Below are 25,865 nucleotides of genomic sequence, written 5' to 3' on the forward strand. Positions count from 1 at the left end.
ATGAAATGCAGTTGCTTTTTTTTTTACCATGACAGTGCTGCTTTTGCTTCTGGCATAGTGGCACAACAAGCGTTTGTTTTTTCCTGAGACATCACTGCCTTTCGTGCTGGGATAGTGGTACCCAAACAATTGTGTTTTTAATTAACAAGACATTTCAGCTTTACCTGTCGGCATAATGACCATGACGGGCAGTTGTTTGTCACTGAGATGTTGCTGCTTTTCTTGCTGGGATAGTGGCACTAAAAGCAATTGTTTTTACTGGAACAGCCCAACTTTTCCTGATGGCAAAGTGCTATGAAAAGCTACTGTTTTTTAGTAAAACATCGCTTCCTTTCTTACCGGATGCCATGAAAAGTATTTTTGTTTTACCGAGGCATGGCTGTTTTTTATGCTGGGATAGTGGCACAGATATCGCACCCTTTCTTTCTGTCTTGATGCCCGGTGGCATCAAAAGCGATTGTTTGTTACCCATATGTTGGTGCCTTTCCTGTTGGCATAGTGCTATGAAAAGCCATTGTTCTTTCCAAGATATTGCTGCTTTTCCTGCGGGGAGAGTGCCACGAAAAGCTGCTGTTTTTTAGTGAGACATTTCTGCTTTTCCTTTGACCCAAACATGACCTCTTTCTAACCATAACCAAATGGTTTTTGTGCCTAAACCTAACTAGACATTAACTACAGCCTTGTTGAAACATGAAGTTTCATTATATCTACTATATTATAGCGCGCAATTGTTACGTATTCATGCTTTGCTGAAATGTACAATGCCAATTTTTTTCTGGTGACTGGGTTGCACAAACAATGAAATTTGAGTCTTGAACTCAAATAATGACTTAAATAATAACTAAGGATGTTTTATATTTAAATTAATGATATAGAGAGATAAGGTTGGAAATATGGCGTGGCTGGGCTGCACAATGTAAGTTTGTAACTTGCCTCCTAATCACCTTGTACAAAGCATGCACACACACACACACACACACACACACACACACACACACAACAACAACAACTTCTCTACACTGATGCACACAGCATGCAGGGGTCAATATTGCTGAGTGGCTGTGATTGGGGTGAGTAGAGGAGCGTTGCATGATGAATTGTCCTGATTACTCCATAATCCCTCCCATAATTCACCGGCCGGACCGACTCATCCATCAATACAGGGCCTGGATCCATACCTGCAGATACCCTGGAGAGACAAACCGCTGCAGAGGGAAAAGGAGGTGCAGCAGAGGAGAGGAAATAGTTCTCAGCTGCGTCACAGCAGCGTTAACATTGTATTATTAAGTTAAGCACTGAGGCTAAAGCGAATGAGAGGTGGAGAGGAAGTAGGCATTAAAAAGAGGCGAGGGAAGCGGAGAGGATGCAGGATGATTTAGCGGCTTTGTTGGGGGGTATTACCGCACACAGTGACCCTTAATCACACACAAGCAAGGCAAGGAAATGCTTTGATGATCTGGAAGACCTCACACGCACACACGTAGATTCACACACGCTCTGCTATCGTAACTACCTGCTTCCAGGTAAGCTCTTCCTGGCGTTGGATAGGTATGTAACCCCCCCCCCCCCAAGTAATCCACACTCAGGTTACGCACATACACACACACTCACACACCTGGGCACTTCTTTCTGACAGACATGCTGGCTCCAGGCTTCAGGCTACCTGCCATCTACAGTAAGTACTGACATACCTCTCTCCTCTCCTTTCCACATGACTCTCCCCTCTAGCTCTCCTCCTTTCTTTACTTTCTCTGTCCCTCACTTTCTACCACCGCCTTGCTTTTTTTTTTTCTTCTTTTCACAGCTCGCCCACAATAGAGAAAACACTTCTGTCTTCACCTCAGTAAATTCCTCCCTGCTCTTTTTTTCCACACCATTTAAGAGCACAAACACATCTCTAATCTTTCTTTTAAATACCCTTCATTCATTCTGTCTGTATCTACCCCTCCTCTCCCTCTCTCCCTCTGTCTCTTTTTCCAGGCGTAACTCTCGCTCCTTCTGTAATCTGATGGGCAGAGCAGCATCGTCACTGCTGGCATGTCCATTATCCTGGATATCTCATCGGTTGACACTGATGCTCCCTGAACTTTCACATAGGAGCCCCGAACTTTGACACTCACACACCCTGGGCGACAGGTGATTAAGTGAGCTACATTCAGTGCACCAAATTGAGCAACATGAAGTGGAAATTAGTTTAGAGATTCAACAAGAGATTTTGCATTAATTACTTTCATATTTTTTGTCAGGTTTCAATTTTAGGTTTAGAAGTAATACCGAAATGAAAAGAAGAGAGTTAGGGGTTGTGATAAGATGTCACTTTCTTTAAAGTCGCATGTGGTAAATAATATGCACACAGGGTCTGAAAATGGTCAGATGGGAAAATCGTTTTTGTCCTTTTGATGCCGCTGTACGACAAAGTGACTTAGGGTAACATAAACAAATGAAGAGGAAGATCTTTAATTTTGGAAGGACAGCAAAGAAGACCTTTTATGTGTATGAGTATATATATTTATGTTTTCCCTTTGAATACAGAGTTTATGATTAAATGTTCCTTTTTATGTGTCATGTTGACATAAACATGATGTTTTTGTGAGAGCACAGCTGTGATATGTCTGCACAGAGAGCAGAGTGGACTCTACAGGGACTGCAGACTGTTTATTAGATGGAGTCTATCCTTTCTAAAATATTATAAACAGCTCTGAGCAATATGATTCAAAAGCACGACAAACTACAGCCTCCAAAATGATCAACACCTCTGTAAAACTGTTTAAACAAAAACCCCAAACATTTCAACTTTTGTGATAGCAGGATTATTGCAGGGCAGCCTGGTCTCACTCACAGGGCGTCAGAATACTCCGCTTGGGCAGTGCCTCTTGCCCTTTAGCATCCGTGTGAGACACACTGGACTTTAAACCAACTCCAATGTAAACTCATCTGCGTCATAATTAGATGTTCAGAGCAACAGATGTAGTTTAAAAAGTGTGAAAGTCCACGTAGGGTGGGTGGGAAAGGATGGATCAGGCACAGGACCATAGGTGTAGATTTCAGGGAGGGCGCAGGGGACACATCCCCCTTAAATATGTAGAACATGTGCATTTATCCCCCAAAATAGAAATGTGAATGCAGCAGAGGACTTGTATATCGACAAAATTAAAGATATGTACACCATACTTATTGGTGCATAAAAGAAATCACCAAAATGCAGGAAATTTAATGTTTGATGTTTAACATTTTCTATTGTACAACCCCCAAACCCCCCCAAGACATGAATAAATACAATTCCCCCCTCCCCTTTACAAAAAAACCCCAAAATCTAAGTGAGTCAACTCATGTGACTTATCGTCGACATTTTCTGCATCAAGATACAATGCAAAAGCCTCCCCACAGTGTCATTTTATGCCAGGGCTTCTGCCCAAGCATCAAAATACTGGTCGGGGTGAGATCACATTGTGCAGGACTGTAGACTGCATTAGTTTTAGTTAGGTGTACCTAATAAATTGGCAACTAAGTGTATTTAATGTAGAATCTAAGATGCTCTTTTCCACTGCTAATGTTTCCAGTTCAAATAAATTAATTAATTAATGATTAATAGTTAATGAAAAAAAGCTGCACAGAGTGGAACACACACACACACACACACACACACACACACACACACACACACGCACACACATGCACACACACACACACTTCGTGGGCTCCATTCAGAAACAAGTTAGCTCTAGTTGTGGTAAAATTCAAGTAGGGCGTTCCATATCTTTACATTCTGTCTGTATAACATAATCTTTTGTACTGGTGCCCTCTGAATAATGCCAGTTCGGCTTTGGCAAGCCTTCTCCGAAACGCTTAAAGGATGAATTACAGCATTGTGTCGGGATCTGAATGGCCAAATCACTTCTTAGGAATGAGTGGCCTTGAGCAATTCAGATAGGCAGTCATGTGATGTTCGTATGATGGCAAAGCGAGTGAGTCACTGACACTCAACACCTCAGCACGCTGTTGTAACTGTTGGTTTGCACTCAAGGTGATTCATAATGTGTGCACAGATGACATGGAAATATCAGAAAACACACAAACTCAACCTCAAGAAAGAAAAATAAAATCTCGACTCGCATTTTCCTGTTTGGCTGGGTGCGATCTGTGTGATCCAAGAGTCCTAATGAAAACATTTCTTGGACAATATGTCTTTGTATGTGCTGAAAAGATCTGAAAGGAGCTGCTTTCTTGTGTGAGTGTGTGCATGTGAGTGTGTGTGAGAGAGAGTTTTTATTATATCTGTTAAAGTGCATTCAGAGAAACAGGAGGGGGCAGGAAATATTGCTGAATGGTAAAGCGGTGGGTTTGTGCCAGTGTGCGTCTGTTTGTTAGATAGAGAGAAAAAGAGAGAGAGAGACAGAGAGAGGGAGGCCCATCCACAGACGCCTCGAGCTGCAAAGGCTTAACTTCATTTCCTTGGACAGACATAATGGCAGATATTTGCATACCCTATGTACACAAAGTCAGTGGCCAAATATCTTCTAATCCAAAACACGGCGACTAACCTTGCTACCAGCAGATACTGATCTTTTTAAAGGCAGCAACTCAAATAATCCCTTTCAACATCGACTGGAATAACCGGCAGGAATTTAGTTTATTCCTGTTTCCCCCATGAACATCACAAAACAGGCTGCGCTCATAAACTGCTGGTACGTTTTCCTATGACAAGTAATGCATGCAAATTTGGACATATCCCACCTAATCTGAAAGGCTGCAATCATGTGATCAGTGCGCTGATGGGAGTAAACTAGGAAGCAGTCCCCAATGGTCTTGTGTGGAGGCAAATTGGGCTGGTGGTTCGGTCACATAAACTGTGGATTTTATCCCAGGACTTTGCTACAGAAATGTGTGATTGGAACTGTGTGAACTTGACGTCATTTTAAAGTACGTCCTCACTATGTTTTTTTTTTAAACCTAACCTCAGTAACTTCACTTAACCAAAACTTATGTCGGTAACTTTATGTTAATTACGTAACTGTACGTTAATGATGAAACAGCATCCGTGGGGCTCTAATTCTCAGGACACCATAGAAACTGTTGTGTATGCATTTTTGTAGGATATCATATGACCCGTTCTACGAGGATAAGCTGCACGAAAGGGTCAATGGGGTCTCGATGCCAGTTATTGAGATTAGCTTCAGAGATAACAATGTATAGATAAAAGAACATGAAGTTCACCAACTTTTACTGACCTTCTGACAATAAAAGTATGAAAGGCAAAGCAATAAAAAAGACAACCAATCATACACATACCACACATTAGCAAGTGTAGCATCAGTAAGTATTTTATTTTATTCTTAAAAATGATTTCAAATTATATTGCACTTGAAAAGCACATTTTGGAAAATGTACCTGGTTGGATTACATTAAACATTAACCCTATATTCAGTATCATAACACACATTACTTAATATATAAATATACCTGGTCTAGAACTACATGACCTTATAGAATGAAATGAACTAATTCATGCCTGCATGTGTGTGATATTTACAGGTACCATGGTGGTGCAGTGGTGAGCACTGAGGGAGCAAGAGGGCTCCTGGCTCGAACCCAGGATGGGGAGTTCAAACTCCGGGATGGGAGAGCCCGTCTGTGTAGGTTTTCTCCAGGTACTCCAGCTTTCTCCCAGAGTCCAAAGACATGCAGGTTAAATGGTGACTCTAAATTGTCTGTAGGTGTGAATGTGAGCATGAATCATTATGTGTCAGTCCTGTGACAGTATGACCTGTGGCTCCCCCAGCGACCCCTAATGGGATAAGTGGTTTGGGAAAATGAATGAACGAATGGATGTATAAAATCTACTGGGAAATTCGGTTTCCTCAAAAAAAGGCAAAATTGTGTTTATATGAAGCCAGTCTGCAACAACATTTTAAAGACCCAGTAAAGTAAAAATAATTTCCTCCTGTTTTAATCCTGTCAATTTATCTCTTGTTACAAGTTAAATATATTTCAAAAACCTGTATAAAAATATTTTTACATATAAATCCCTGTCTTCTCTCTTTCTGTAAAACTAGGTACAACAGTTTCAAATGTTTGATGACTCATACAGCACTCAGAGACGTTTACAAATTCATACAATCAAATGAGACTCTGGGCAACTAGCTTGCCACTCCGGCCTTACAAAACGGCCCTTCACTGCTTGTAGGTTGTAGTAGCTAACAGAGCAATATGGAGAGAGATATGAGGAGATGGTTTGTTTGGATATCAGGGCAAAACCTTTGTTTTCACTTCCAAAACAATGTGGAGGAGGTCTAATGCTGTCATCTCTCCCTCGTCTTCTAACAGTGAGGGAGAAGTGTGCGGAGCCAACGGTCTGCTGTAGCTCCGCATCGTGCTGAATTTGAAGAACGCTCTCTGCTTAGCAGTCCAATCAAATGCGAGGGATCTGATTCAAATCCCTCTTGTAACTGTACTCTGCTCAAATATTCCATTTCACTGGGAAATACGTCACAGTATAGAAACTAAAGACGCTTTCACTTCCCTTTCACAGGGACATTTTTATCAACATAAAAAGGAAAAAAATAATAATTTTGTAAATTGCAAAGTACTCATACTTACTGTATTTGCAAAACATTCATTGACAACGTTTTTATTTATTTTCTTACAGTAGTCATAGTACTACAATACCTTCTGACAGAAGAAAGAATATCATATTCTCAGTGGCGTTTAAAATGTGAATCTCTGGTGAAAGACCTGCACTTTGTATGTATACTGTCCAACCCAAAAAATAGTTTGTTTTACTACAAAAAAAACAAAAACACAAACACATAATCTTAGCAGCTATTATGCCTCTCTAAAAAGACGACTAGAAAAACAAGTTTGTACTAAATAAACGTAACTTCAGGGTTGAATTTTCTTTTAAATGAATAAAGGTGACACCATACTGCATTAATAGAGAGGTCTTATAAATGCATCCTTTAATGGCTGCTCAGTTAATCATTGTAAGTCTTTAATGTATTGTTTTTTTAATACTTGTTGCATTTAGTTGTTCTTTGTAAAATGTTATATGGTGATCCTGATAAAGGCTGTGGTGGTCTCATAATGGAATTTTTTTTACAATTGTTTGAACTTAGAATAAAATATCCCCGCTGGTACCATTAGAGGATACACAGCTGTTACAAGTTTAATTTATCATGATTTTTGTTAATGAGAGGGAGGAGATTTCCCCCTCCTTGCTTCTATAAATCACCTCCTGCTTAGATCTCCTGACTGGAACATTCTTCACCTTTGACCTCTGTAGGACCCAGAGGTCGTTGTCTCTGTGGCAACTAAAACACCCAGCATGCTCTGTCTTAATTAAAACACATTATTTAGTCAGAGAAAATTTCATCTTCTCTACCTCTGACCCCTGTCTTCCTCTTTCTTTCTCCTCCTCGTCCTCCCTCTGTGTCGGTTAACTGTCGACACGCTGGGAAAGCCCACGTCTCCTGAAAGACGCCTGCGACCAGTGTGCTGAGCCTGTCGTCTCGGCCGAGGTGGTACATGTGTGTGTGTGTGTGTGTGTGTGTGTTCAGCAGGGTTAAGCTCTCACAGAAGACAAAGCCACAACCTTTGAGGCTGCTAAGCAACAATGCTGCCTGGTAAAGCCTCATCAGGGCACCGTTTAGCAGAGGATTAGGGACTATTACACACACATAAACACACACCCAAAAACGTAGCCTCATCAGCTCATTAATTCAAACCCCCAGACCACTTAAACTCAGGTTTAATGTGTGTGAGACCTGAAGTTCACTCATTTTCCTCCTCTCAATCAACTCGTCCATGTTGACTCTCCTTCTCAGTGGAAGGATGATGAAGGACTGAGGCACAACTAACTTCCCTTCAGTTTTTTCCTCTCTTTGTTTTCCTCTATCGCTCTATGTCTCTCAATTTGTCGACGCTCAGGCAAATTAACACAGGAAAGCCAAAGTTGAAGGAAAACACACAAACACCAGTGGACAAACATTGATAAAGTAACCTGGAAAGCTGTTGCTGAGGGACATTTGCCAACCAGAAAAACAACACACACACATATAAATACACACAAACCCTGTCCCATCAATCTGGCCTCATACTCAAGCATAACCAGACTTTTCAGCTGTGGAGGCAGTGACCCATTCTCTTATCCTCCCATCACCCCATCCCTTCATCAACCCCTCTTTCATCTCTCCCTCTTTCATCTCACTACTGATTTCTGTCCAGCAAAGAGGGAAGAGAGAGAGAGAAAGAGAGAAAGAGCTGGCAGGCAAGAGGGAGAAGAGAGTAGAGGAAATGTCACACAAATATATTTGTTCACTGCATAGCGTCAGCATTGTGTCATCTGCATAGCGATGGAAAATAACAATCATGTTGTATTGAATAATTTCATCTAAAGGGAGCATCATAACAGAGCTGCAAGAATTGAATAGATCATCTGGAACCACTGATTGTGTTGTACTTATTTTGCACTGGTCCTGGCATCTTTGCATCCCATGAAATAAATTGATTTTACTTGGTAATTCAATTTTGTATAATTGTTTTGTTGATATGTGTTTATCCTAGTTAACTGTTTTTTACTTGACACCGTTTTAATATTCATGATCACCACTGGCAACAAGGAAAAGAAGAAACAGAACAAGATCTGAACATTGTAACCTTCATGAAGGGAGGATTTACTGCAGGACTGTTGCATTAGGTTGCATCAGTTGGTATTTATCGTAATGGTTTGTCACCTGGACTCCGGTATCGTTGCTAACTTTAAATCAAGGATCATAGAGGAAATAAGCTGTGTCTAAAATCACTCCCTTGTTCACTCATTCACTATTTAAAGACAATAAATAATTAACTCTGTAGCGTGCAGTAAATTAAGATTTCAGACACTTATGAGTCATCTCTGACAGGTGCAGTCACACAGCATTGATTTCTGTATCTATGAAATGCAATACACTGCATGTTGGGAGGTTAGAAAAAAGTAGTTTACATGTCATGAACGGTCATCATTTCATCATAAGATTTTTTGAGGACAGTATATAGTGCCTATATTTCATACTCTCATACTCATTGATGGGGCCACTGAAAATCTTAGTGTGGCACACCAAAATCAAAAGCCATGACTGAATTTCAGGAATTTCAGGTATTATGCTGCTGTAGTATATAGGCTAGTTGAAAACTAGTTGATGAAGCAGTTACAGTTAATGTTACTAATTATCTGATGTGCATAGACTAATACCTGTACAGTTAATATTTTTAGTTAGGGCTTTAACACATTAAAACAATCCTGTTTTAATGTGTCATGTATTTATACATGTGTCAGGCAATCTATTGTTCTTCAAATAGGCTGGTTGACCTTTTCCTTAAAGACAAATACACATTTTTAATTTGAAAGAGCATGTTGATTGTAAGGAACAAAACATTTATGGGGAACAAGCCTTCTCAAATTTAGGGGAAACTCACAGGTACCCATAAAATCCATTTTCATTCAGATATTTTAAGATGAGAGTCCAAGGACCCCCTTTGAAAATGACCATGCTAATTGTACCCTTGCAAAATTTAGCATACTTTGGAGTGTTATTTAATGCCTTCCCCATCAAGCTATGCCAACATGGTACAAATGGATGCCTTAGGTTGTCTCCTTTAACAAAGTACCTTCCTTAAAACATGAGTGTGCCACAGCCTCTAAAAGAGAATAATGTTTGCCTTCAATTATTTTTGTCAGGGAGACCAGTAGGGGGCCCAGCGAATGTATAAGCGTGGCCATGCCATTCACGTCAAATACATTTTTCCAAAAGACAGTTTCTGTTTGATGCTATAAAAAGGGGATTGGATGTCATGATTGACAGCTCCAGTGCCCATGGTCAATGGCACTGCTCGTGATTGGTTGAACGGCAGAGACTCAATACCACGGAGATCACTACTACGCAGACTCTGGCTACAAATGACGTCATCAGCATGAGATGGCCGTGGCCATATTTGGGATATTGTGGCTTCAGTTTTGTGCATTGGGAGGAAATGTAGACATGTTGCCCATTTTTAGGTACAGTTATTGGTATCATGCAGGGCACCAACAGTAGTCTCATGGGTCAAAGTCCTGTATTTGTTTGACCTGTTGGTCCACTACTATGGTTGCCTCTATACATGGACTTTGTTACTGTTTATATTACGTCACCTGACTTTCCCCGACACTCCCAACAGCCTGCAACGCATAGGTCATGTGATCTCAACCTCCTAGTTTACGATTACATGGTTTCTATACAAATTATAGAGCATTACTTTTTATAGGTATAAGTGTGGACCGTGAATGAGAACAGCCTGACCTTAAACATAACACTGCTTGTCGTGCAAAATAGTTCTGTAAAACACTTATTGTCATCATATCAGATAAACTAATCTACACTACACTTATTGTGGTTGTGGTTAATATTGAAAAAATCAACACTGACTTCAAGTGTGAGATTACATGTGCTGACTTTCAGTAACCAAGATAATAATTATTCCATAATCTAAAAGTCTTTTAGTTGTCTAGACCAACAACACACGTCATGCAGGATACAAACTGAAAACAAATGTTGCAGGTAAACATAATTCAGGCAGAAATAATGTTTCCTCTAAAATGCATCACACCTGACCTCAGTTTAATTTAGCCCCCAAAGCCTTAAACCACGGCGCTGAGCAAAGGTTAAACTCATCCAGCAAGTACTCAAACACACACACACGCACACATACACATAGATTTTCCAAGGCCCAAAAAAGTGAAAACATAATTTTCATAATAGCAGGTTGAGCAAGTGTTCATTTATAGCAGTACTGTCGCAACAACCAAAGTCGGTCCAGTTCGCACATACCTTCTGACCTCTAAATAAAATTTAACAAGATTCCACTTCAGAGGCTCTCAAGGGCTTCTTGTTGTGTTTTCTGGAAATAAAAGTTCACTGTAGGGGGTGTAGGAGTAGACATGAGATTTAATATTGACCAAACAGCCCTAAATACTATTGGCTAAGCCTCAGTGGTTGTCATTCATTCTGAATGACTTCCATACGTCTGACAAATCTGCTTTGTGGCTGCAACGGCGCCAGCTCTGGCAATTCTGTTTTTCATTGTCAGTTAGTAACTTTCTGTTGATTTTCAGTTTTCTTTACTTCACTGACGACTGTGGATTTGATATGGTAGTTTATTTTACTAAAAAAAAAAGAATAACAACACAATATAAATGAAGCTGAATGAAGTGTGTGTGTTCAGTGAACATGTACAGCCAACAAGGGACACTCTGCTAAACACATACACCTGGAGACCTGAGGCTTACACACACATATACACACACAATCAACATGCCCACAAATTAGCATTAACACACGAATGCGCACACACACACACACACACACACACACACAGATAGAGAGAGAGAGAGAGGCCGCTTGTCTGCGACAGCTGAGCAGAGAGCAGTATATCCGAGTTGTATTTTTACCTCGGCCCACACGCTGAGCAATATGCCAACTCTTGGCCTTGAGAAACTCATACGCACACTCACACACACAGACGCTCGGAGAAACACAGACGCACATGCAGACACACACCCTTAGACACGACAGGTCAAGCCCAGCCAACCACCGTAGCAGCCGCAGAACATAAACAACTTTCACACACTCTCTGAATCATCTGAGCATTTCAATATTGTTTTAGATAAATATATTCAGCCACACATATAAATACATGTGACCATAATTATTCCCCAGGACCACAAACAACCATGACGGGAAGTTAGTTCCCACAGTTTCAGCAGTGTCGCAGCCCAGCCCTGCAGTGCTGGAAATCCACAGCTCGGTTTACAGTACAGCGCGCTGGCTGTGAGTGAAGAGTGGAAGGTGCTTGACGACAACAAACAGCAGTTCGCTGGTTTGAATGCAAACTGGAACATTTATGATCTGTAACTGAAACTTTGCTCTGCCATGTGAAACACACAGTGTAACATCAGAAGAGAAACCTGTTTCCATGTTTCACTGCTTACATCTCTCTTGATCTGTCTTTTCACTTTCCCCTCTCCATCCTCACACACACACACACACACACACACACACACACACACACACCTCTCCCAGCGGGCAGCAGCTGTTGGAGTGCTAATCTCCATTAGCTACTGAACTGGCTTCTATGGTGAGGGCCATGTAAAATCTGTTCCCTCACTCACTCTCTCACTCCTTCATCCAAGTGAAACACCACGGTTGCGTCACTGAGAAAACCAGATATGTTTTTCAATGTCTGTAACATATTTCACCATGTCATTCTAAGTCACCGTCAATGACCTGTACAAGCTTGTGGTGACACACAAACACACCACTGCAGCAATTCATCTGAACCATCACAGGCCGACTGTGCTCTCGAAACACACAAGGAAATGAACAATATTTCAGTTAACATTGCAGAGCGCATGAGTGATGGATAGAGAAATAAAAACAGGACTTACAGTCTGTACAGCTTTGTCGTTCCCAGGAAAAGCAGCTCGGGGAACACAGCCAGATTATTCCGATTCAGGCGCCTGGAAAAACACAGCATAAATTAGGGAATAAACTCTACGTCACCCCTTCCAGACAGTGCGGGTGAAGCGGTTACATGTGTGTATGATTAGCTTTTTAAGGTGAGATTTGTGTTTCCTGATCTCCATATCAAATTATGTTGTATGTATTTTGATTGTAATGCAATTCAGTGCAGTTATAGAGGAAGCATGAAAGATTAAGGAGATTGATGGAGACGTTAAAAACACACACATGTTCATGGATACGCACAAAAACAGACTCCGGGTTACCCCTGATTTAAGGGGTACAACATGGCTGCCAGACAAACAGTGAAGTGGAGAAGGACGAAAGGAAGGCAGGGGGGAGGAAGACTAGAGAAGGGGTTCAGATGAAGGGGGCTTTTTGTACCACAAAGGCAGAGGAGAGGAGATGATGTGGGAAAAACAAACAGGCAGTCTGGCCGGGCTACCGAATGTGTGAAAAGGACCCCACTGAGTAAACAAGGCCCTCACAGGGGAAGAACTCACAACAACCCGTCATCACACACACACACACACACACACACACACACACACACACACACACACAAACAGAAGAGTTGAGAGAACTCGGGTGAGTTTAATAATCTGGGTGCGATCATTTAACCCTGGTTGAGTGGAGTGAAGAGGTTTGTGTGCCTGTGTGTGTTGCTGTGTGTGGTTGTGCCTTGATGTGAGTCAGAGCGGAGTGAAGCAACTGAGTGACACAATGAGAGACAGGCTGCTGAAACAGTTTAACCCTGACACACACACACACACACACACACACACACACACACACACACACACACACACTGACAGGCCCAGAGACGGATGCTGTGCTGGCTGCTACTGGAGGAGAATGAAGAGAGGGAAGAAGGAAATGAGGCAGAATGAAGAAAGAGTGACTTCAAACTAATAAAAAATGTGACCAAAAGTACAGAGTCTGCAGGATTCACACACAAACACATAAATGAAGGAAACTCTGCAGATGTTACTCAAATAAAACACTCCAAAAATGTCACCAACTCCATTCAAAACTCCAAAAGCCTAAGTCTTTCAATGACTGAACCCTCATCTTTCACCTCTCTCTGCTTTGCTATGTGCCGCTGTGGACTCTCCTTAAATAACGTCACCCCCTCTGTGTCCATCTTCCACCCACAAGTGCACAAATATATGAATGTGCCCGCGCACACACGTTCACACTCCACGGTTACATCAGAGGCTGCTTAAATATTTAACATCCCGCAGAAATGATGTTTCTAAATTATTCACTCCTCTTCCGTTAACGCCGGCTCAGGCGGCTAAGAGCCCCACGTGGTCCCGCAGAGAGGCCCACTCCTCCTGCAGGTGCTGCCCAGCCATGAGCACCCGTTAGTGGGCTAGACCTCCCCTGGGTGAGTGCACGGACCGGTGCTGGAGGTGGGGAGGAGGGAGGAGGACAGAGAGGGGGTATGAGCTCACTCTCTTAAAATAGATGCAATGCTGTCAGACTAGGAGGCTGAGAGAATGAAGTAAAGACAGTGAACCAGTCCTCTAAGGTGCTGTGCATTTAAATTCCCTTAATTATTTTGCTCATCTATCTGATTATTTCAACAATTAGGCACCTTAACCACCGTATCTTGCTAATTTAAGGGTCATTAAAGTGACATGAGAAAGCTGAATTAATGGTTGATTTTTATTAATTAACCTTGTCATGTTCTCTGCATTTCTTTTTGTGCTATAATTTTGTATGTGCATCACAAAGGACAAGGAGTAAACCAGATGCAAACGAGTTATTTCATTTTCTCTAAGGGATAATGAAACAGTATTCACAATGCAAATGACCTCTGCAAATGAAGCAGCTCAAGACACTCCAAGTCTAATGAAGTCACTCCTTCAGCTGCTAGACTCAAGAAACTATAGACTAGATCACAATTTCCCAGAGCCCAAGGCAACATCTTCAAATGACCTGATATGTCTGTCAAACAGTCTAAAACTAGAGACATCATTTACAATGATGTTCAAAAGTAATACTGAACAGTATATATATTTTTTGATAAGTTACAAAGTAAACAAATAATCAAATATCTTTATTTTCGCAGATTAATTTTCTGTCTGTAAGCTAATTGTTTTGACTCTAACTACCATACATCCTGAAGTCCACACTGAGTATCTCAAGTTAAGGCTTTTGCACACCAAGTCCGGATTTTTTGTTTGTGTATTTTTAAATCTGTAATTCGGTAAAATTGTTAGGCACAGATAGCATGCACATTGAGTCCAAGGCAATTTATTGTACTATTTGTAGCAAAAATTTGTAATGCGAGACAAAATCAAAAGGCACTTTTGTTCCCTTGCTTCTTCCCACAGGAGTGACTTCTCTGGCTGTCGACACTCTCTGCCTGCATCTTGCTTTTGGCACCACGACTACCTGAGTTATGATTCTGTGCGGCTATTGAATTGCACTCTGCTGTGAGCATCATCATTGCCATTGAGCATTTCTGGATAGGCTAACATTACCTTCTCTTTGTCATGAAAGATTTCTAGAGGGACCTCTATACTATGCATTTCCACTTAATTTTCTTGCTGGCCCCCTGTCCACTATGACCCTGTTCCTCTTTCTTGTTGCAGATGTATGTGTCCTGCAGGTTACGCCACATTTTCTCCACTGCTTCTTGGTCAAAAACTCTCTAAAGGCTTTTGACGGATGCAAAAAAACCCGCTCTGTAAACTCTAATGAAGGACAGGTGTAAATGTAACTGACGCAATGTTAGGTTGTATTAAGTTTTTAAATGTGCAACAATTTCGACTGAAAAGTACAGACTTAGGTGTAAATGTAACTGAAGCAATGTAAGGTTGTATTAAGTTTTTAAATGTGCAACAATTTCAACTGAAAAGTACAGACTTGGTCTGCAAAGCCATAGCAACCATTTGTTTACTCATATCTTGTGTAAAGGTTACGGCTAGGGCTGCCCCCTAAAAGTCAAAGATTCAAATTATGGCAGGCTGTTTTCATGCACTGCTCTTACATATACCTACAAGTAAAGCACCACAATTCGTACACTTCCCATGTAATCATGAGCCAGTAGTTTGTACAATTGGAAGGCTGCAATCCTGTGACCAATGCACTGATGAGAGTAAAGAAAAGGGGTTCGCATAAGGAGATAGGTTGATGGATGGGTCATGCTACCTGTGCAGCCCTAGTAAAGGGGAAGATCAGATACCTACAACCCATGTAAATGATGGTAATTCAGTGTGGTCAGTTCAGCTTTAAGATTCAGTGCTTGAAGATTTGTTCATACATGTGCTGAATACCTCTAGTATCCACCTAAAAGTACTGACCGCCTCCGACTGCAATAACCCAGTCTCAGTAGTGATTTAGTGGTTTGTTTCTGGACCTGAACGAATGCATCACTGTGTGCCTGTGTGCACATTAACACCCTCAGAGTACTTCCACAGTGATGATTCATTAGTCAAAGTCTGGCTGAAAGTGAATGAAGACTGAGCCACCAGTCGTCTGAGGTGTGAGAGTCACTCCAACAAGCTAATGTCACACTGCAGCGTGGTGATAATCCCTGCAATCATAAACAGATGCTAGAGGGCAACAAACCACCCAGTAAACACACACATACGCACATTCCCACAAACGTGCATGCATACCCACACAAACATAAAATACAGAAACACACACACACACACTCCTAACACCTCACAGCCTTGTGGATGCGTAGTACTACGGGTTTGCAGGCTCTGGCTGGGAAGGAAATAACAAACCACCTCAGAAACCAATTATTACTCCACTGATGCCACTGCTGCCATAATACACACTTTACACTAACAATCTGTCACACACACACACACACACACACACACACACACACACACAGTACTGTTACCATAGTTATATCCCAAACCTTGTGGACATTTTCATGACCCAGAGAAACTGCCTTTATTCCACAACCACTTCAAAATGACCGGTGTGAGTCTGAGTGTGCGTGAATGTTTGTATATCTACTCCAACAGTTCATGTATTTGGTTCACAGCTAGTGAACTGAACCATCATCCACCAAGTTTACACACTCTTATCTGATCTGTAATCAAAACACTAATGACAGGTACCATATCTGCCCTAAAACAAAGCAGAAATCCAAAAATTATTCACATTCAACAGTACTGAAGAGCTTTTTCCTGAATTTAAGCATTTTCACTGCTAACTGGTGTTTACCGACAAATGTAACAAAGGTTGGCTGCTGTACAGACAGGCAGGGACTCAAAAAAATATAACATGAATTACTGTTTAATGCAGATCTGTTGTAGTGAAAATGGCTTTCTGTGTGCAGATAATTTCAAGCTCTATCGCTCAGTAGAAATGAAGAAAAAACAAACAAACAAACCTTTGAAACTTTGCCCTGAAATGATCTGAGAGAACAGTGTCATCACTCGCAGGCTTTGGAGCTAATCATTTAGCACTAATCCAGTGCTTTTCTTTGAAAACCATACCCTCCCTGTTATCTTTTACAAGTCACACTGTCCACACATTACAACATGATCCCTTAGTTTGAGGTTTGTGATCACTGTTGATAGATGCGTCTCACTACCTGTAATCTGTTTTACAATTATTCAGCGCTGTTAAAATTATCTTTGACGATGTGATCACTCAATTACAGACTAATTATCTGAGGCTTTATCTCACCACTGCTCTCTCTTATCATTGTCTCAATACCTGTAATTATTGTTTCCTTTCTCTCTGCATATCTGTGGCTTCTATTGCCTTCAATCTCACAGACTTTGAATAGGATAGAGGCTGTAAACCAGTCAAATGTGAGAGGAGGATAAGAGGATCAGGAACTGCTCTCTTTCCTATTCTTTATAATCTACAGGGAGATGGTGAAGAATGTATGACATTCCTATAAGCACAGGACAATAGAGAGAGAACGAGATGGGTGGGTATGTTAGAAAAACATGAGGAGAATTTAAGAATGAATGAAGGCGTGAGTGGGTGTAAGGATTCGGGAGGGGGGCAAAATCAAGATAAAACCAGTACTGATGGAGCAGCCTTGCGTAAGTTAATGCGCATGCATGAGAGTATCCATACCCAAGCATGTGTATGTGTCCGTGCATGTGTGTGTTGTGACATGCCTATCTCCTCCACACCTCCTTCGACCACCTACCCCTCCTCCATACCCCCCAGCTACTGCCCCACACCTGACCCCACCCTGCCCAGCCCTGCAGGGCCTGTAGCAAGAAAAGGATGAGAAGGGGAACCGTTTTCCACCCCTGTGGGGGGCAGTCACTGTGGATCCATCAGCCCAGCTTAGGGCCCTCTCCTCTGGGCAGCGGTGCCCAGCAAGCCCCCCTTGGGCCCCCCAGAGGACGGAGGCCTTTGAAATGAGCCCCCAGACTCCAGACTCCGTAGACGTGCCATTGTCCGGCAACTGCGGGGGGGCATTGATGACTGACTCCACCTTTGTGTTTGTGAACATGCCACGCCAGAGACGCTGAATTACAGTTGAAAACCCTCACGAGGACAACAGAAAACAGCCATGTTGTGTCAGAAAGTTAGCCGCTGTCAAAAGTGTTTGTTGCCGAGGCACACAAAGACTTGTAAGACTTTCACTGCTATTGCTGTTTAAGGACTACTCTACATTGTATGTGCAAGTTCCTGTTTTGCTCATATGTAGAATGAAAGATTGTATTTACCAGCACCACCGTCTCTTTGCGCAGAGGGTAATAACTATCAAAGTTTACTGTTAAAGCCGGACCATACGCAGTTAAATATTGCCCTCTTTGTCTGCAGCTCTGGGCAGGAATTCCCAGATCTGCTTAGCTGGACAGAACCCAGCATTGGTTGCATGAGAAACGCTAGCAGATTCCTTATAGTGGTCCACAGAGCTTCTCTCTCTGTCAACAAAGAGCAGCCACAGTGCAACAGAGAGGAGAGAAAAACCAGGCACGACACACCCGAGATGAGAGCAGCTGGGCAATCATGATACTTCATCCTTTTCATCCTAACCGCTCCTGAAGAATTTACCCAAAACAGCTATCATAAAGGTGAACTGCCTTCATTTGATTTTAGTGCTGTATGTGCGCCTGTGTGTGTGTACAGGTGGATATCTCTGTGTGTGTACAGGTATGTCTGTGTTTTTGTAAACTTGTGTGTAAGCAGCAAGGATTTTTATGTGTCTTTAATTAAAAGCTTGTCTCTAAGCCTCCTCAGACTCTGTCACAGTCTGCTGCATTCCAGTGTGTCATTGGCTGGCAGTCAGGCCACACAACACACAAACACACACACATACAGACAGCTCCGCACATCAAGCAAAGTTGACAGTCGACACAATGGGCATATCAGCAGTCAGAGGTCTGCATCCCCCTTCTGTCTTGCTCCCTCACACACAACCAAGACTTAATTATGCCATAACTGCCTCAGGGATGGATGCTGAATACCAGTGATTCCAGGCCAACGCCATAACAACCTTTGGCTGTTCACTTAGTTATTGCCCGTGACTCAGTTTCAAAATTCTTCCTCTTGGACTAAGACGTTGAAAGCCGCACATCATGACGGTCAGGTTAAACATTTATAAAGACAAACAGATGGGAGGGGCCTCTGAATAATTTGATGCATATAAAAATGATTTAGATCTTTAAGAGACTGATACATTTAGGTTGAGTTTTCTGGGCAATTTCCAGCTGTCCCAAACAAAGAAATGTGAGTGAAAAAAAAAAACTGATTAAGTTTATGGTCTTAAATCCAAGACTGTGTTCCTAGACTGCAATGTCAGACAGTTCCCCTGAATTACAGCTTTTAAGACATCCTGCGTTAAAATTCTGGTAGTGTCAAAAATTTGGGACCAAATTCATACAATGGGCCTACTGTTATGACCAACGTCTACAAACCAACCAATGAAAAAAAGCAAGAAAAAGAGGAGTAAAGAGTCAGCAGTTAGTGGCACTACAAAACAATCAATAAAACAGGTTTTTCAACCTTTGAGAAGTCGTTGGGTGTACACAAATAAATATGCACACAAAATAGTAGGCTGATTGGTCCAGTAGTTTGCGAGTTTGGCTGCAGAAACACAGACACTCACACTCACACACATGACCAAACACATCTGAAGGTCTAGACTGGCAGAGATAATTCACAATACACTGGCTGATGTGACACTGTAAGTTCCCATTTTTTATAAACTTTGTTTTTCTCAAAACAGCGCTAGCACCATTTATTACAAGGGCAAATGCACTACAACAGCCCAAAACATGTCCATTAGGAGAACTGGAAACAGTTTCAGAAATGATGCCTATTTAGAAATGCTGGGAATTAAAAAAACGCGATGTGAAAAGCCAAAACAATGTATTAACAAAAAACACGTTGCAATTACAGAAACAATACAAGGTCAAAAACACACAAACCCAAATGCAAATGCAACAGAAAACACTGCATTTCAAGTCAACACAACAGAAGTTCTCCAGACCTCTAGGGGGAGTGCTAAGTGGAACAGTGTTTGTTTTGTAACTGGGAAGAAAAGTGGAGTAAAGATGTGACATTAAGGGCACATAATCTTCCTTAAATTAGGTCTTAGTCTTTTACAGTAAGAGCAATAAATTTATGTAGCAACCTGGCACACTTGGTGCTCCTTTACGAGGCCTGGAGAACTTCATCTGTGTAGATTGGCTTTGCAGCATGTTTGCTGTTAATGAATTTGGTTTGGCTTTCTGCAGCATGTTTTTTCATTTGCAGCACATTTCAATTTTTAAATTTGCATCGTTTATGAAGATGCAGTACGTTTCTCCCAACGGAAATGTTGCCCTTGTCAGCCCGTAATTCAAAGCACAATCTCACTTTCCTCAAAATGGATATAGAACCATAAGAGAAAGATTGTCACCAAGATTTTGTTAACCCCATCTCACACATGGCGTGGCATACAATGCCACTACCATATTCAAAAGATAATATGAGGGAACAATGTTCATTCCTCCAAAAGAACTCCACAAATTTGTAGAATCTACGCCAAGGTGCAGTGAAGTTGTTCTGGTGGCTCGTGGCAGACCAGCATTTCAGTATAACAGTTTGTGTTGGTTTGTCCTCTCATTTGTCACCTGTCTGCATGTGTTTATGTCCACATATATGATAATGAACATGTCTACTTAGAAGTTCAAGAATCAGCATCCATAAATATGTGCAGAGAATAAGTAATAAGTAAGGGATAAAATGGCAGCTGCTTCAATTCAAAAATGTAACTCACAGTCTCTCCAGCTCTTTCAGGTCCTGGAAGGCTCCTCTCTCGATCGTTGTGATTTTGTTCTCCATTAACTGCCTGAGAGAGAGACACCAGGAGAGAGTGAGACAATAAGCATTGGACAGAAAAAAAGAGAGTGATAGAGAGAGACACATAGAGCCGACAGAGTGATTTGTGTGATGACACTGTGAGAGGCCAAAGAAAAGGAGAAAGATGGCTGGATGGGGCCACAGATAAGAGAGAGTAAAAGGAAGAGAAGGTGAAGGAGAACGAGATAGGACACGAGAGAGGCAAAGAGATTGACATTGGAGAGGAGATGGGGGGAGAGATGGAGAAGATAGGTGGCAGTGGGTGTGAATAAAAACACGAAAAACAGATTGGTGGAGATAGAAAGTGATCGAATGTTGAAACAGCAAGAGAGAGCGAGAGAGAGAGAAGACAATCAGCTGCGGGTCGATGGAGCCCCAGAATTGACTTTAAAACTGGCCCATCAGTTGGACAGCGACTCATCTATCATCCAATTTACTCTCTATCTAACCACATAGCTGTGACTACTCATTCACTTACACTAGCACAACTCCCCAAAGAGCACTGTGCTGACCAAGCCAAGAAGACACACACAAACACACACACATTTTTTAAAGGCTGTACAGTGTACACTCATAATAAACTAGGAGTTAGGGCTGCAGCTAACAATTATTTCCATTACCGAACAACACTGAAAAACACCCCTCACAATGCCCAAAGTGACGTCTCCAAGGTGCTTGTTTTAACCGCCTGGTTCAAATGTTAACACTTGATTAAATAGGCATTATTAGTGGTTATCAGCATCATTGATATGGTTTAGAAGGGACCTGCTAAACCCACTAGTGCATTCACAATGCTGTTATGAGCACACTGAACAGCCAAGTTTATTGATATGTGGTGACGGAGGAAGTCAGCCAATGTAACATTAGTATGAAGAATGAGAAAATGTCCACATACAGAGGCAGTGGGGGTGGTGAACAACAAATAAAGGACTTTCACCCAGTAGACCGAGGTTTGTGTCCCGTGTGAAAGCAAAAGTCAATGTTAGGTTATTTTAATCACATCACAACTTATTTTAAGCCAAACCATAACGTTTTTTCTAACCCCAACCACAAAGTATTGGCACTAAAACCTTATAAAACTGAAAGCTAAACCTAACTAAACTGCTCCTGATGCCAATGGTATTTATTGTGCAGGTAACTGTGCTCTGAACATACTAGTCTGTGTAGCAGTACAGGCTGTTCTCCAGGACTGTCTGTACATTTTGCTATGAAAAGTAATGCACCAAAATACGTACATATCTCACATAATCATAAGCTAGTAAAGTAGAACATGTAGAACCCACATATTTGGGATAGCTACAATCATGTTACTCCCTAAAAAGGTGGGTTTGGGTGCTCAGTGAGTCACAAAACAGAAGGACTTTGCCCCAGGAGGAGTGTTTGGACTTTGAGTAATTTCGAGGTATGTATTTTCAGCAGATTTAAAAAAAAAAAAAAAAAAATATTCACATTACAAGCAGAAAAACATTCCACAGAATTCAGCAGGCTTTCATTCTGACTCACCGCTGAAAACTGTAAAAGAAAAAAAATCTGCAGATTCCATTTGGCTTGGGTGAACATTCCAAATAGGTGATTTTAACCAATCAACAGGTCATGACCCAAAGATTTTTCACTATCACACATGACAAAAATGAAGCACACCCTCAAATCTGAGAAGCTGGAACCAGGATTGGGTTTTTTTTTGACATTGAATTGTTTTTCGATTTATCAACCAATTGTTGCAGCTTTAATTGCAATTCAAATGGTCAAGGTTGTGTGTGAATGCAGGCAGGTAGACATGAACATATAGGAAATGGCTAGCATTAACACTGGTGCAAACACACACATAAACACACACACACACACACACACACACACACACACACACACACACAATTAAGAACATAATCTCTGGAGGAATTCCAACAATGTGCATTCCCTGCCATTCACTTTTAGCAACTGAATAGCACACACACACACACACACACACACACACACACACACACACACACACACACACACACAATAAAAGCAGGTTATCCCTGTCCCACTCTGGATACATCCCAGGTAAGAAACCTGTTCTTACTTGACTCTTTCCTTTCCTTTCCTTTCCTTTCCTTTCCTTCCACCCTCCCTCCCTTCCAGCTGCATTCCTCCCTCCGCGGTTACACCTAATGACCGCTATCTCTTTCCCTCTTTGCCCGGTGGTTAAAATAAGCCCCTCCTGACACTTCCACTGGCAGATTAACACGACAGCATTAACAGGTGCCGTTGCTATTCTGTTTAGACACACAAGCGGGCTCAAAGAAACCGCCGCTTCCAGACGCAGTGCTGCATGCGGCAGCTCCGGGGCTGCTGGGTGATGATGCTGAACAGGACTGGAAACAGTTAAATCTGTGTTGTGGTATTTGGGGAGGAAAAAGTTGTTGGAAATGCAAGGTGCTGCTTGTCAGAGCTGTGCGTGAGAGTATTTGGGTTTTTTCTTTTGCATCTGCAGAGGAGGAGGAGAGAGAAGAAAGGAGAAAATAAAATAGATAAAAGACAACTTACAACACTCGCAGATGCCTCAGTCCTGCAAAATCCGCCTTGCTGATTTTGGTGAGGTTGTTTGCATTCAGGTCCCTGGACAGAGAAATGGGTAAAGAGGGGCACTGTCAGTACATGACATATCATATGGTAATAAAACAAGGGCAAAGCAGGTGAGCTGCTGAAGGGCTTTTTGTTGAAAGTTGGTGTGCCGTGGCCGATGCACAATTGTCATTTGAGCGTCAGAGAAATTGAGAGGAGCCCCTGCACTACACTGGACAAATTTTAATTTCATCAAGAGGTCTCTGACTAATAAAACAGGGCCTGTTTAACTCAAAGCCCACTTGTCCAAATCCGTTTTTGATTAACTTGCTGGTCTCCAGACAAACCGATGTGGTCTACGGAGGCTGTGCTAATGCAACAGTGCGAAACCACCAACACAACCACAGCAGTGCCCCTAACTTCAGCTCCGCGATCAGCAATAACGAAGCCTCCCATTAAACACGAGCAGCGAAATCTCGAGTGTTTTTACTGTTTCTATGACAAAACAAAAATGTGCATTAAGCAGCATTTACACAGCCTGAGGTGTGAGGAGTTTTTTTGGTCACATGTAGAGCCCTGCGCTATTAAGATGTGGTCCCCAAGGAAACAATCCTCCTAATACACATCAGTATGCAGTTTAAAAGGATGGACAAAACAAATATACGAACAAGACTGTTAATTTCAAAATTAGAAATATTATATGATCCTAAAAAATGGTGGCTATATAATTTAGGTTATCAAATAGAAAGTGTGATAAGATTGCTGTAAACTCTTAAAGCCCTTCAGGGAAAGCACATATTTATTAAATTCTAAATAGTATGAGATCAGTGCACACTTGTTCTTCAGCATCACTGACACAGAAATAGATCATATTCTGGTGATTTCCCCTGTGAAGTGTGTTGAAATTGTTTTTGAAATGTTACAAACTGCGCTGTTAAAGCTGTCCCCCACTCACAGTACTCACAGTCTCTCCGTGTTGCGGGGTATGTTCCTGGGCACGCTGCGGAGCCCTTGGCCGTGACAGTCCACTGTAGTCCCGGTACAGGAGCACTGGGCCGGGCAGGGCTGGCCGTCCGCTCCGCCGGACAGGACCGATACCAGAACAGCCACCAGCAGCCCCAGCGCAGTCGCCGGGGAGCGGCCAGGGCCAACGGGGCTCAGAGCTCCCACCATCACTGCGGCAACTGGGGGGCCAATATGAGACCCACAAAATACTGAGAAAATACAAGGGCGTTAAAAAATAAAAGCCCCGAAATCCCCGAAACAGCTCACCAAACTCTGCACGCAACGGGATGCCGTCCTCCTTTTTCGTTGTCCTCCCCCTTTCAGACGTGTGTTTCTGAAATTTCTCGTTCTGAATTTTACATTTAGGTATTCTTGGAGGGGTTTCGATGTGTGAAGGCTGTGAACCGGGAATTTGGTCCCCCTGGGCAGGGAGAGGGGAGGTCGACGAGGCGGTGGACCGGCTCTCTGGCTGCGCTACAGCGGCGCAAACTTCCACATGTCCCCGGCATGCGGTGCCCAAATCCCCCCGGTGTGTGTGTGGTGTGTCTGTGTATGGAATATGTGCGGAACCAAGCCAGTGAAACACCTCGCTCCTTGATCTGATCCAGAGAAACACACTCTCACACACACTTTAGTGCATATACACACACACACTCTCTCTCACACACACACACGCACACACTCCAGGTGAGGCTGTCTTGGTTATTAATTCACAACACGCGTCCGGAGAGGAGGCAGCGGCAGCGCTCGGTTTCCCCAAAAAGCTCAGCACAGGTCACCGTGGTGGAGAGATATTGATTCCGATCAGATATCAATAGCCGGTCAGTGGCAAGGGTGTAAGAAATGTGAAGGAGGGAAAAGCCCTGTGAAAGACCAGCGCGCAATACTATAATCCAACTCTGCGTGGTGCGTCAAAGCGCTGCTCCCGAGAGTGTGTGATAGGAGAGAGAGAGAGGGAGACGGGAGCGGGCACGTCTGCTACTGCGTCTGTCCGGCAACTCTCTCTCTCTCTCTCTCTCTCTCTCTCTCTCTCTCTCTCTCTCTCACACACACACACACACACACACACAAACACAAACACACACACGCACTGCGTAGGTTTCCAACTGGCCGTCAGTCAAACAGCAACAGTTTGACCTCGGAAGGGGACTTTCATTCTCACTGCAGTGTCCCGGTCACCTGATGCTTTATTCATCTGGCCTCGGGAAGGCGACAGAGCTTCTCGGTGAAATCTAACGTGCACAAAATGGGGGAAACCCATCTGATTCTTAGATGTCCACAGGGCTGAACAAAGACTGAAGTGCTGTATCGAGCACACATTTGTTGCTCTTTTGCCTCCAGACAGTGTGCACTAATAAGACACATAAAACAACACCTGTCGCACTTGTTGTTAGTGGGACCACACGATGAGCCCTCTACAACTTTCATATCCAGAGTAACTGCACTGCAAATGCAAATTAAGTTATCTTTAACCATTATAAATAGGATGAG

The 25,865-nt window shown here is 42.4% G+C and overlaps 1 protein-coding gene across 2 annotated transcripts in view; it reads right to left on the minus strand.

The window, feature by feature from the left end:
• The window catches only part of slit2 (slit homolog 2 (Drosophila)), a 120,731-nt gene extending 95,407 nt beyond the window's left edge, over nucleotides 1-25,324 (minus strand). The window contains exons 1-5 of one of the 2 annotated variants that reach the window (XM_049572647.1): nucleotides 24,642-25,324; nucleotides 24,334-24,553; nucleotides 23,352-23,423; nucleotides 20,740-20,811; nucleotides 12,455-12,526 (exon numbers count right to left, since the gene is read on the minus strand). In XM_049572647.1, the coding sequence (XP_049428604.1) occupies nucleotides 12,455-12,526; nucleotides 20,740-20,811; nucleotides 23,352-23,423; nucleotides 24,334-24,542 (425 nt within the window). In that variant the 5' untranslated portion in view covers nucleotides 24,543-24,553; nucleotides 24,642-25,324. Of the gene's footprint in view, nucleotides 1-12,454; nucleotides 12,527-20,739; nucleotides 20,812-23,351; nucleotides 23,424-24,333 lie in introns of both variants that reach the window. The other variant, XM_049572648.1, reaches the window with a different exon arrangement.
• Between the last annotated feature and the right edge of the window lie 541 nt (nucleotides 25,325-25,865).

This window comes from Epinephelus fuscoguttatus, linkage group LG3 (genome assembly GCF_011397635.1).
Source record: "Epinephelus fuscoguttatus linkage group LG3, E.fuscoguttatus.final_Chr_v1".
NCBI lineage: Eukaryota > Metazoa > Chordata > Actinopteri > Perciformes > Serranidae > Epinephelus > Epinephelus fuscoguttatus.